This window comes from Orcinus orca, chromosome 14 (genome assembly GCF_937001465.1).
Source record: "Orcinus orca chromosome 14, mOrcOrc1.1, whole genome shotgun sequence".
In the NCBI taxonomy this organism is placed as follows: domain Eukaryota; kingdom Metazoa; phylum Chordata; class Mammalia; order Artiodactyla; family Delphinidae; genus Orcinus; species Orcinus orca.
In genome coordinates, this window is record NC_064572.1 from 49,786,144 (window position 1) to 49,799,867 (window position 13,724).

At 36.5% G+C, this 13,724-nt stretch overlaps 1 protein-coding gene across 1 annotated transcript in view; it reads left to right on the forward strand.

Annotated features, from left to right (window-relative positions):
- The window catches only part of PCDH15 (protocadherin related 15), a 711,784-nt gene that overhangs the window by 680,240 nt on the left and 17,820 nt on the right, over positions 1-13,724 (forward strand). Inside the window, exons 28-30 of the mRNA XM_049696610.1 lie at positions 8,335-8,553; positions 10,732-10,740; positions 11,596-11,748. Coding sequence (XP_049552567.1) covers positions 8,335-8,553; positions 10,732-10,740; positions 11,596-11,748 — 381 coding nt within the window. The remainder of the gene's footprint in view (positions 1-8,334; positions 8,554-10,731; positions 10,741-11,595; positions 11,749-13,724) is intronic.

The window sequence follows — 13,724 nt, forward strand, 5'->3', positions numbered from 1 at the left end:
TTTTTTTTTCTCTTCTTCTTCTGGGACCCCTATTAATCGAATGTTGGTGCGTTTCCTGTTGTCCCAGAGGTCTTTGGGACTGTCCTCAATTCTTTTCATTCTTTTTTGTTTATTCTGCTCTGTGGTAGTTATTTCCACTATTTTATCTTCTGGGTCACTTATCTGTTCTTCTGCCTCAGTTATTCTGCTATTGATTGCTTCTAGAGAATTTTTAATTTCATTTATTGCATTGTTTATCGTTGTTTGTTTGCTCTTTAGTTCTTCTAGTTCCTTGTTAAACGTTTCTTGTATTTTCTCCATTCTATTTCCAACATTTTGTATCATCTTTACTATCATTACTCTGAATTCTTTTTCAGGTAGACTGCCTATTTCCTCTTCTTTTGTTTGGTCTGGTGGATTTTTATCTTGCTCCTTCATCTGCTGCATGTTTCTCTGTCTTCTAATTTTGCTTAACCTCCTGTGTTTGGGGTCTCCTTTTCACAAGTTGCATGTTCGTAGTTCCCATTGTTTTAGTTGTCTGCCCGCAGTGGGTAAGTTTGGTTCGGTGTGTTGTGTAGGCTTCCTGGTGGAGGGGACTGGTGCCTGTGTTCTGGTGGATGAGGTTGGATATTGTCTCTCTGGTGGCGGGACTGCATCTGGTGGTGTGTTTGGGGGTGTCTGTGAACTTATTATGATTTTAGGGAGCCTCCCTGCTAATGCGTGGGGGTTTTGTTCCTGTCTTGCTAGTTGTTTGGCATAGGGTGTCCAGCACTGTAGCTGGCTGGTCATTGAGTGGAGCTATGTGTAAGTGTTGAGATGGAGATCTCTGGGAGATATTACATGATATTACATGGTGCCGGGAGGTCTCTGGTGGACAAGTGTCCTGAACCCGGCTCTCCTACCTCAGAGGCTCAGGCCTGACCCCAGGCCAGAGCACCAAGACCCTGTCAGCCACATGACTTAGATGAAAAGGGAGTAAAGAAAAAGAAGGAAATAAAATAAAATAAATAAAATAAAATAGTTATTAAAATAAAAAATATTATTAAGAAATAAAAAAGTAAGTAATAAAAAAAAGAAAGAAAGAAGAGAGCAACCAAACCAAAAAACAAATTCACCAATGATAACAAGCACTAAAAACTATACTAAAAAAAAAAACGGACAGACCGAACCCTGGGACAAATGGTAAAAGCAAAGCTATACAGACCTAATGACAGAAAGAAGCATATACATACACACTCACAAAAAGAGAAAAAGGAAAATAAAATATATTTATATAACAAAAAGGAGGAAGAGAGCAACCAAATCAATAAACAAATCTACCAATTATAATAAGCTTTAAGTACTAAACTAAGATAAACATAAAAACAGAAACAAATTAGATGCAGAAAGGAAACCCCAAGTCTACATTTGCTCCCAAAGTCCACTGCCTCAATTTTGGGATGATTCGTTGTCTATTCAGGTATTCCACAGATGCAGGGCACATCAAGCTGACTCTGGAGATTTAATCCACTGCTCCTGAGGCTGCTGGGAGAGATTTCCCTTTCTCTTCTTTATTCTCACAGCTCCCAGGGGCTCAGCTTTGGATTTGGCCCCGCCTCTGCGTGTAGGTCGCCTGAGGGCATCTGTTCCCCACCCAGACAGGATGGGGTTAAAGCAGCAGCTGATTCGGGGGCTCTGGCTCACTCTGGATGGGGGGAGGGAGGGGTACGGAATGTGGTGCGAGCCTGTGGTGGCAGATGCCAGCGTGACATTGCACCAGCCTGAGGCGCTCTCTGTGTTCTCCCAGGGAAGATGTCCCTGGATCACAGGACCCTGGCAGTGGCGGGCTACACAGGCTCCCGGGAGGGGAGGTGTGGATAGTGACCTGTGCTTGCACACAGGCTTCTTGCTGGCGGCAGCAGCAGCCTTAGCGTCTCATGCCCATCTCTGGGGTCCGCACTGATAGCCGCAGCTTGCCCCCATCTCTGCAGCTCATTTAGGCGGTGCTCTGAATCCCCCCTCCTCGCGCACCCTGAAACAATGGTTCCTTGCCTCTTAGGGAGTTTCAGACTTTTTCCCGGACTCCCTCCCAGCTATCTGTGGCGCAGTAGCCCCTTCAGGCTGTGTTCACACAGCCAACCCCAGTCCTCTCCCTGGGGTCTAACCTCTGAAGCCGAGCCTCAGTTCCCAGCCCCTGCCCATCCTGGCAGGTGAGCAGACAAGCCTCTCAGGCTGGTGAGTGCTGGTCGGCACCGATCCTCTGTGAAGGAATCTCTCCGCTTTGCCCTCTGCACCATTGTTGCTGCGCTCTCCTCTGTGGCTCCAAAGCTTCGCCCCCCGGCCATCCCCCATCTCCACCAGTAAAGGGCCTTCCTAGTTTGTGGAAACTTTTCCTCCTTCACAGCTCCCTCCCAGAGGTGCAGGTCCCGCCCGTACCTATTCTTTTGTCTCTGTTTTTTCTTTTGCCCTACCCAGGTACCTGGGGATTTTCTTGCCTTTTGGGAAGTCTGAGGTCTTCTGCCAACATTCAGTAGGTGTTCTGTAGGAGTTGTTCCACATGTAGATGTATTTTTGATGTATTTGTGGGGAGGAAGGTGAGCTCTACATCTTACTCCCCTGCCATGTTGAAGGTCCCTCCCTCTTTGTGTTTTAGTTTGAATAAATTCTGCTGCCCTGTTTTCAAGTTCACTGATTCGTCTATGTTAGCCTATTGATAAGCTCATTGAAGGAATTCTTCATCTTCATATCTTTTTAAAAAATTCTTGCATTTCCATTTGGTTCTTACAGTTTCTACCACTTTACTGAGTTTCTCCATCATTTTAGGCATGTTTTCTGCCTTACTACTAGATCCTGTAAAATATTAATCAGAGTTGTATCAAAGTCCCTATGTGACGGTTCCAATATCTGGGTTACCTCTGTGTCTGGTCTATTGCTTTCTTTATCTTTCAGCAGTTCCTGAATGCCTGTGACACAGAAAGGGTTTCTCTCCATTCTCTTAACTCTCCCGATGTAGTAAATGGCTCTTGCTTATTGCTTGGTTCTACTCTAAGGGTGAGAATGAGACAATGAGAGGTTGGGGGATTCTGTTTTCCTTGTCTAGCCGGTGTGCCTAGGATTTGGGGTGGGGCTTTCTCAGCTTTTCTTCCATGCCTTCCCATGGCATCCATACTCTGCTTCATATTTGTGGAGGTTCTTGGGTGTAAGAGAGTTCCCTGCCCCTCCCCAACCAGTAGTAGACCTCTACTTTGCAGGGTCTTAGGCCCAAGAGAGCTCCTTCTCCTCCCCCAGATGGGGTGGATTTTGCTCATAGCTCTTCTCCAGAAGCAGTGGACCTTTACTTGAGCCTTAGGGATGGGAGTACTTCCTCCCTCTCTCTATATATGGCTCTTGCTTTATGTGAGATACAGGTCCAGAAAATTGCACAGCACCCCAGCCTTAGCTGCCTATATCCCTGCACTATGAAGAGGATTTCTCTGGTCTCCTGCCCTGTACCCAATCTATCTTATGGTGGGCCATGGAAAAGAGTTTGCGAGTGAGTGCAAACCCCCACTTGTGTTTGTGGGTCACTTATTCTATCTAACCTTACATGCTGATATACACGTAGCTTTTAAGCATTTATTAAAAATTTAGCTGGTTTGTTTTATTTGAATTTATGGTACCTACTTGTGGCTTGTTCTGAGAAGGGTGAGACAATACATGGTCTCATCCCACTGTTGGAGGAAACTGTCACTCTTTGGAATTTGGTTTTATGCTTGCAAAAAAATTTATGATTTTAATGCTATTTGACTTTCCCTTCATTAGGGTGGGTGCCACATTCTCTTAAGGCTTTCTGCCTTCTGAGCAGAAACAGACCATACTATTTTAAAGCAAAACTTAATTAAATTTAAAAATGAGCAAATACAATTTTAGCTTGTACACTTAATAGTCCAGTCTGCTTAAAATTAGTCTGTCCAGATAGTAAATGAGAGATAAAGAAGAAGGAGAGAAAGCTGATATATTCTACAAACTGCATTTAAAAGTACAGTGTTAAAGGGCTTCCCTGGTGGCGCAGTGGTTGGGAGTCCGCCTGCCAATGCCCTGGTCTGGGAGGATCCCGTGTGCCGTGGAGCGGCTGGGCCCATGAGCTATGGCTGTTGGGCCTGCATGTCCGGAGCCTGTGCTCCGCAACGGGAGAGGCCGCAGCGGTGAGAGGCCTGCGTACCGCAAAAAAAAAAAAAAAAAAGTACAATGTTAAAAAATACTTTAAAATAAATCTAACTACCAACTTCTGATAAAACTTCTTTCAACTTACTAAGTCCAGAAAAAAAATTCAATATACTGAAAATCCAAATAATTGGAAAACTAAATGTTAGAATTTAGTTAAAATAATTGTGGAACTGTATAGAGGAAATAGTGGTCCACCCTTGATTTGTTTTATTAAGAACAACCTTATCCAAGTGGAATGAATGTGGGCAGATATGTTAACCATTGCCAATTCTGTAAACCTGTTTCAGAGACGCACATTATTTACTGACAAAGGAAATAGGCAGTTGCCCCTCCACTGTTCAGGTGTGTGCTTTTGTGAAGTACAGAATACATTCTCCTGCTCACCCTCCCCTTTATTTCTACATCCATATGTACATTGAAACACTGAAATCCTCAAGGTAAAATGCAGAGTGGTCTGTAGTTATACATTGTACTTTGAAAGTTGTGTTCAAGTGAATGGAGCCAGGGATACCTGTTTGCATGTGCTCCATCAGTTGGGTGAATCAGAAGACATGGAATTGGCTTAGGAATTTACCTCATGTCAGGAAAACAGAGCAGTAATTAATTAATGTTGGCTAAATACTAGGAAGGGGTCTGTTCACCTCACCCTTAGACTTGAAAAGCATTTTAACCAGCAGCTAAGTAGACTATGGATGAGAATAAAGAGAAAATCACATTTCTTTATTGATATTGAATCTGACAGCTTTATCTCCTTTCTAAATAAGGTGAAAAATGGAATCAGTAATAAATACTGAAAAACAAAATAAAAGAAATAACACCCTGATGACTCAGAGGTAGACTATATCTCTGGAAATAATTCTCTTACAGAAACCACTAGAAAACAGTTTAATATTTTCTGTAGAAAATAAGACCGTATAAGACAAATGGTGTATGTGTTTTGCATGCCCTGAATCCTTACCTGCTTCTGGTAAAAAATGCTCCACAAAAGAATAGTGAGGATTGACCTTCTCCAAATGGTGGTGGGCTTTTTGTTTTGTTTTGTTTTGATTTTAGCCATGTGGCATGTAGGATCTTCGTTCCCTGACCAGGGATCGAACGCATGCCCCCTGCAGTGGAAGTGCGGTGTCTTACCACTGGACCACTAGGGAAGTCCCTGGTGGTGGGCTTTGATGAAGTGCTTTCCCCTCAGGCCATTTGGAGTATGCCTTTCCTCTGCTCACATGGAGTAGGTGTGGGTTAGTGCACATTCACGAGAAGGTCAATTAGATTTCATCTCAAGGATTTACATGGATGTTAGGAGACAGTAGAGCTCTTAGTCCTGAAATCAGAAAAAGTATAAAACAAAAGCCTGAAGTTTCTTGGGGCTAATTTTTCGATCTTAGGAAGAAATTCTCCTAAAATCCATTGACTATCTGGATTCAACCTTGCCTAGAATGAAAAAGCATCTGAAAAATAAACTGGCAAAATGAAGTATACACATAAGAAGTTCACAGCATATTATAGAAAAGAAAAAAATAATCATAACAGAAGTCAGAATATATTTAGAGGACAATCAAGATACAACCTGATAATTGCATGTATCTCTGAGGTAAAAATGTAATTAAAATATTTCATTACATTACAGGTGAAATGAATGAAAATGTTGTCATATGTCCTCGAAAAGTACCTGAGTATGTTTTAAAACTATTGAAACAAAAAAAAAAAAGACTTAATCGTAAAGGAATAAAAATTAGATAAGCCTTATACATCCCACCTGCATGATGAAATGCCAAAAATCAATGGGATCAAATCCACAATATTTTAAGGAAAATGTTATGACTTAAGAATCTTGGCCTAGGCAAGTTGTTTTGCATATATACAGCAAAAAAGAAAGATATTCTAGATCAGTTATGGATTCAAAAGCTATCAACTCTTCTAGTAAACAATTACTTACGGTTACCGAAATTGAGAAATAAAACAAAATGAAGATCTAAATAATGGAGTTATTGTAGCGTAAAAAGACTAATAAATCTTCCTTTAGGTGGTTTGGATATCAAATAGAATCCAGTAGGAATCCAATAGAATTGTGATCCGTGGATACACATGATAGGAATAAATTTTCCCTGCAATTAATGATCTTCCTCTGCTTCTGATCCTTCCCAGTTTCTAATGATACAGTTCTTGCGACATAACTCTTATCTGTACTTCATTTGGAATTTCTTACTTTATCTGATAAACAATTCAAACAAAGTGTTTTACAATTCTATTCCAATCTAGAACTTAGAACAATGGGTAAAACTTTATTATACTTCTTAATGTATCTGAAAATGGCCTGGAAAAATTGATATAAAAAGTATATTTTCATCTCCAAAAGCATATTCGTAAAAAAACAAGGAAAGCATCCTAACTGCCTTAAGTTATAGCATGAAAACTTAAATGAAAAACTGTGTAGCTTTAAAACTAAAATTGAGTTACTTGAGCCATTAGGTTTCCTAAATTGGAAGATTAATAAACTATCCAGTGGAATTCATATCTGATATCAAGCATCTCTTTGTTTTTTTCTCTATGGAAGCTATGATCAGTGTGTTTAACTAGATTTAAAGTCAGCATGATCACTTGGAAAATTAGAATAAAAAGTATTCAAAGGGATGAAATAGCCTGTAAAATGCACAAGCATAGCATTCTTTGGTTACCATTTGATGGTGAAACTGGGGGCCATTTAAATCTTTTCTTTCACATTTCTTTGTATTTTCCACATCTTCAGCATAAGTATGGTATTTTATATTAAGACATGTATTTCTAAAATATTTTCACTTTGTGTATGCTGTGTAGTTACAAGTATATAAAAATGTTTATTAATAGCAAAAAAAAAAAAAGATTAGACTTGAGTACACCAAAATATTAGCAGTAGTAATCTTTGTATTGTGGGCATTTGAGTAATTTTGCCTTTTGAACTATTTTGTGTTTTTCAATTTTCTATAGCAAGACATTTCACCTTTATAGATAAAAGTCTTAAAAATTAAAAAAAATACCTAAGACATATTGCGACTTTGTGGTTTTAAGAACATAATTGTTGCTTCAGTATTATAGGATTTGTAAAGGATCATTTAAGTGTTTCTGGGGAATTTTGAAAAAAAAATGCCTGCTAATTACAGCATAAAATATGTAAAAAAAATTGTTCAGTCTAATAGAATTAAGTAACAATTATTCCTTAATTCTCCTCCCCAACACAATGCTCATAGTTGGAATTGCATTATTTAGAGAAAGGGTTTGCAAGAACTACTAGATTAAATTGACCACCAATTCCTGTCATCCTGACTACACTGATTTACTACCTGCATCATTTATTTAGTTTTCTCTTTCCAGGAAGAAAAAACTTTTTAATTTGTTCACTCCTAGCCCATAAAGGTATTTTGGTTTGAGATTTGAGAGTGTCAGTATTTAAGGTGGTGTGTTGAAACACAAAGATACACTATGAAGGCTTGGGTTGGTATCTCAGATTTGTTTCCCTAACTGTGTAGCTTTGTGGTCTGCAGGAAGTCAGTATTAAGGTTCTGTTTTACAGGACTACTTTGAGAACCGAAGGATATATAATGCAGGAATATATTTTTAAACTATACTAAATAATTTAGAATATTATATTTTATCCCACCCGAATAACTTAAAGTAAATAATCTCAACATAGTGATATAAATTTCAATGACATTGGTAATTATTTTCCCCCAGTCTGTAAGTGTATTAAGTAAGGGTCATTGTTATTAGTATCTTTGATATGTGAATATAGAGGCGTTACTCTTTTTTATTGGTCTTGCTTTTTATATATGCTTTTCTTATTCATAATAAGACTTCTGACTCAGCTTATGTTATAATTAAAGAAAATATTAAAAGGTATCACAAAAAATATTTTGTTTAAAAAAAAGCCTTTCGGGCTCCCCTGCTGGCACAGTAGTTGGGGAGTCTGCCTGCCGATGCAGGGGATGCGGGTTCGTGCCCCGGTCCGGGAGGATCCCACGTGCCGCGGAGCGGCTGGGCCCGTGAGCCATGGCCGCTGGGCCTGCGCGTCCGGAGCCTGTGCTCCGCGATGGGAGAGGCCGCGGCAGTGAGAGGCCTGCGTACCGCAAAAAATAAATAAATAAATAAATAAAAGCCTTTCTCTGTTAACATCATTGCTTTTACTGTTTAACAATAAAGATTTTTAGATGGCAAACTCCTCGATATCAATAAAGACTTTCAGCCGTATTACGGGGAAGGAGGACGCATTCTGGAGATCCGGCCTCCAGCGGCAGTAACCAGCATTAAGAAGCGAGGAGAAAGTCTAGGCTACACAGAAGGGGCCTTGCTGGCTCTGGCCTTCATCATCATCCTCTGCTGTATTCCTGCCGTCTTGGTGGTTTTGGTCAGCTACAGACAGTAAGTATTCATACATGCTGAACATGGAGAGTTCCTCAAGAAGGCATTATCAAAAAACTATCTCTGCTAAAATGGCTTTGTAGCTGTAAAATATTAAGGCTGCAGCCATTTTGGGAGTGCTGTATTTTTCTTGTACCAAATGACCTTCCTTTAAGGGAAAGGAATACAAACTTTCAAAACATTTGTCACATTGCTCAGTGTTCCTGTGCTCTTAAATATTCTTATCTGCTAGGAATATTAGGTTACCTCCTGTAGCTTTGTTTATGCTCTTCATCAGGTTAAGAGCCTTGCAGGAAAGGTACGAGGTATCCTGGGGCAAAGGCAGTGAAATGTCATATAGAGATAACCCAGTTCCAAAGGAAGGTCTGTAACCTAAATACATTGTCATGCTAGGTTTTTATCCGTATTGTTAAATTTACCTCTATGCAGATGATTACAATGTTTGAAAAAATCATTTAAAAATCGTAGCACACAATATGTAATTTTCCATATGGTTTCTTCTTTCCTGGCTAGCCTTGCTAGAGCCTATACTGTAACATCTAACAGTATATTTTGGCTGTAGAGGCCTTACATTTCTCTGGTTCCTACAGGCAAATATATCCATTTAAAATATCTATATTTTTCTTGTTTAGGCTCTTCAAAGTAGTCAAGTAAACTTTTCCTAATTTAAACATCTATATTTAAAATAGTCTAGCGAGCTATTCTTTATTTGACACTAGGAATGAGGACCCTTTGTGATACAGGGCTGTACTTTAAGTATATCCCTATTGATGATGATTGGTGAAAAAATTGTGGAATAGGTTAAGAAGAGAGGTAACCCTGAAGGTGCCACAAAATGAAAGTAAATGACAGACAGGAATCATAAGTCATATAAATTACTTGACATAAAAAACAGTAAGAAATAATGGTAGAACAGCTACTCACCATTTAAAATAAAAGGAAAGGACTGAAAAAGTCCTTATATATTCTTAAACTGTTATCTTTGTTGTGTAACACTGAGAATTTTCTTTTGAATTAAATAAGATAAGGTAATTCCAACCTGAAAGTTAAAAAGTACCCTCTACATGAAGATACTATAGGAATATTTTCCTTCACAAAACTAATGTGAAGTTGCAAATATAACATTTAGGTTGATATATTGGAGTTCAACGTGTGTTAATAAATCAGTTGATATGCCAAATCTAAAGCCTATGCACAAACTTAATAACAAATTTTTAGATTAAGCTATCAAGCCAATATTAATTTTCATGTTAAATTTAGTCTGTATTACAGTTTTTCTTTTTCATTCAAATATTTCTCAAAGGAGCTTTATTATATCCTGCTAGCATTAAAATCAGTGAGAAAACTTCATATATTTGGCAGACAATGCAGTGATCAAAACTGAAGCACCCTGGATGTTATGTTAAATGGTCTGAATTTTAACAAAAAATTAAGATGCTTAATATTTAAACATTGTAAAGATGCATTATTTAATCTTTTTAGTTCAGTAATCAGCCTAACACTCTATGAATGAATTTTGGTAACTCTTTTTTATAGAGTAACAGAAGTAAACATGTTTCAAAGTAAAATTCTAATATTTTAAAACCTAACTTTTGTACATTTGTATTCTGCTTATAAATAGATTAGAATGAATGGTTATTCTTTAATACTAAGATGTGTCTTTGAAATTTGCTATGCATGGAAAACTAGGAGGCACATGTGAAAAAAAGTGTCATAAATTCATTACCCAGGAGTGGCACCTTCCAATTCTAGCTTCAGCTTCAAAGTGAGGCCAAGAGTATAATCAGGGATTGCTGCTTGACTCCATTCTTTTAATATTGTTCAAGTGTAGTAAACCAAAAAACTAATTATAAAGATCATATCATCTTTAATATTCCATTTCTCTATCAGTGTTGAAATTCACATATGCATGTTTTAATCCAGTTTTTTTATTCCATTGTTAATTTCTTTGTTTTCCTGCAATGAATGTTTTAACATCTTGTAGGACTGACAGTGGTCACCATTTTCACTTTTTGAATTGAAATACATAGTTCCCCTACTATGTCATTAAGTCTGTGTCATTATGAGTTTAACCAGTAAATTATTCATAATTTAGATTAAATCAAATGTTAAAATATTATGAATGCAGTATTTCTCATGTAGCTTTCTCTTTTTTTTTATTCATTGCTTCCCAAACAGGTTTAAAGTGTAAGTATAATTACCAATATTTTGCATATGATTTTATGTGATATAAAAAGAAAAAAAAAGAGATAACGCTGATAAGGTAGGCAGCCTGCCCTGAACCATGTATTATTTGTCTATTTTGTGTTTGTATTTGAGCTACTTTTTAGTTCAAATTCCTTTGTGGTTTTGTATATATAGAATTGAGCTAGTTTTAGACAATTGGATACAAGTGGAAGAAATGTGAAAAAGACAGTTTGCCCTTATAGCCTCCATCCACCCTTTGGGATCTTGATTTTGAGGCAAGAGTTAACAATCAGGACCCAAGAAAGTCAAAAAAGAGCAGCTTACCTCCAATGCAAGAATCACAGGCATTCCTAGGAATTCAAAGGAAAGAAAAGCTAACCAAATCTCCCTCCTAAATGTGTACATCTACACAGCCCCTGTAAACTAATGTCAAAAATGTTTTAAATCATTTTTAAATAACTTTTCTTTAAATAGATAGAAGGAAAATTATGTATCTTCTATATGCCTCACGTTATGAAAGAGATCATTAAACAACTACCAATTATCAATCACATTTTTTATAAATATTTTGCCTTCTCCCTTTAATGTTATCATTTAACTTAATTTGCAAATTTTTCTACTGAATTCTACCTGTTTTTCAAGGTGTAAATATTTTAAAGAACTAAGGAGAAGGGTTTATACATAAAAGATACTCTGTGGGGATGCTTTTGTAATTTTATCAGTTAATAAGTTCAAATATTTGTGTAAAAATGTTTGAGTTCCTCTGATAACTGGACTTTATTATTGAAAGGTAGCCTATTGATAAGTATATGATTTCTAAAATGAGTTTTACAAAACATCCTTACTTTACCGAAGGCGCCAAGCTGAGTGCACCAAGACAGCCCGAATGCAATCCACCCTAACTGCAGCGAAACCTGCAGCGCCTGCCCCTGCACCAGTGGCCGCGCCCCCGCCGCCCCCGCCGCCTCCAGGGGCGCATCTCTATGAAGAAGTGGGGGAGAGCACGACGTAAGTAGACCTTTCAGGGGCTTTTAGAAGTGGGTTTTGATGGATGCTGTGTGGTGAGTATTTAATTTCAACTTGATGTGGAAGTACCGTTTACAGCCTGCTTTATTACATTATTTCAAACAGAAAATTGTTAAGATGAAAACCTAAGAAAAGTTAAATTGAAAAGTAATAACCAAGAAACAAAAGATCATTAAAAAAAACTGAGTAACAGGAAAGAAGTATTCAATTTGAGGAGACATTTGCAGATGAATAGCTTGAGTATCATATTTAATTTCTAAGCCTTCAGAATCAGGCATTTTCCCCCAAATTAAAAATTAATTCTGAAGATATATTTTCTCATAAAAAATGAGGAAAATAAAGCACAATCGTAAAATAGTAATTCCTGATTTGGTATCAGAAGCCAACTCCTGTTTGGTAAGAAAAAAACAATTCTGTGGTCTAAAATAATAGACTTTTCTAAGATACTACTTTAAGATGTTATACAATAGAATAATTAAAATCTGAATGAAAATAAAGAATTAATATTAAATATCTAACCACTTATGAATATTCTTTTCATCATATTCCTCTCTAATGAGACTGCTGTCTTGTTATATATAACTTAATATTTATAACTCTTGTATATACTCTCATATATAACTTAATATTTCTCTTGCACTATTTGGACTCTCTAAGCAATATTAAACCATCATTTTTGAAAAAGTCTTTTAAATTATTGCTAAAAGACTTCATAGTTTCTATAACGATGCTACCCTCAAACCCTTATTTCTTTTAGAGATGTTTAACTTATCTATATTTTTTAAAAATTCAAGAGTAACTGTATCAACATGAAATGCAGAACAACCAAGGATATTATACAATTTTGAATATGATTAAATTAAATCCAGGAAAATTTTATTAACTGGAATTTGGTGGAATGAGGGACTAAGACACATTCTACTGTGTTATATTTGTAGTATTTACTAGTAGGAATAAAGCGAGCCTCAAAAATTATGAAATTTACCTTTTAATGGGAAAACTGTTTTTAAACATATATCATATTATAGCTGTATTAATACTATTATACAAGGTTATATTGAAAATAGTTTTTAAAATGTTAAAACTGATTTTAATATATATTTTAATGCTAAAATTGAATTTAAAAGAACTTAATGCCTGGCATGCTACTTCTAGAGTAATAATATAATATAGGATTCATGCTTTAAATATTTTTTTATAAGTTGAAAATGATGGTCTCTTTTTGAATTATTGGTGAATGTAGGAATTGAGCCAATAAGATTTGATTCTCTTTGATTGTCTTGACCACAATTAGCAAAACATGTGTGAACTAAAAAAAGATTTATGTGGAAAGTGGAATGTGTTTTATTTGAAATTAGTGAGGGATATATATTAATATATGTATACTATGACATCACCTGGAATCATATATTTGATGATGATAATTTTCCAAATAGCAACACTTAGGGATTATTTTTATTTGGAAAATTGTGGTAGATAGTAGAGGATTTTGCAATTCTAATTCTAATATGTATTTATTGAAGTGTCAAGTTCTACACATTTATTATCTGACAGATGTTTAAATTATCTATTCAAAAACCTTTTCAAGGATTCTAAGCCTAAATTACTAGAAAATAAGCTATCTCCAAATGAATTATTATCAAATATTTTCTTTAAAAAATCAAAGGTCATTTTGAAAAACAAAAAGCCTTCACAAAATAATTAACAACTTCATGTAGATTCAACAATTACTCTGTAAGAGTCATCATAGTACTTCTATATTCCTTCAAACAATACTTAGGTCTTCTTTATAAATCAGTGTGGAGTAACTTTTCACTTAGGACATAGAAGCAATTCTTAGAATCTCATTTAAAATTTCTGTTTTAGAGTTGAAGTCATCCACGTTTGATAGAGGTGAATTTTACCTGTGTATAGGAGATAGATAGCTAGGTGTAATTTTTTGTGATAAGATAACCAAA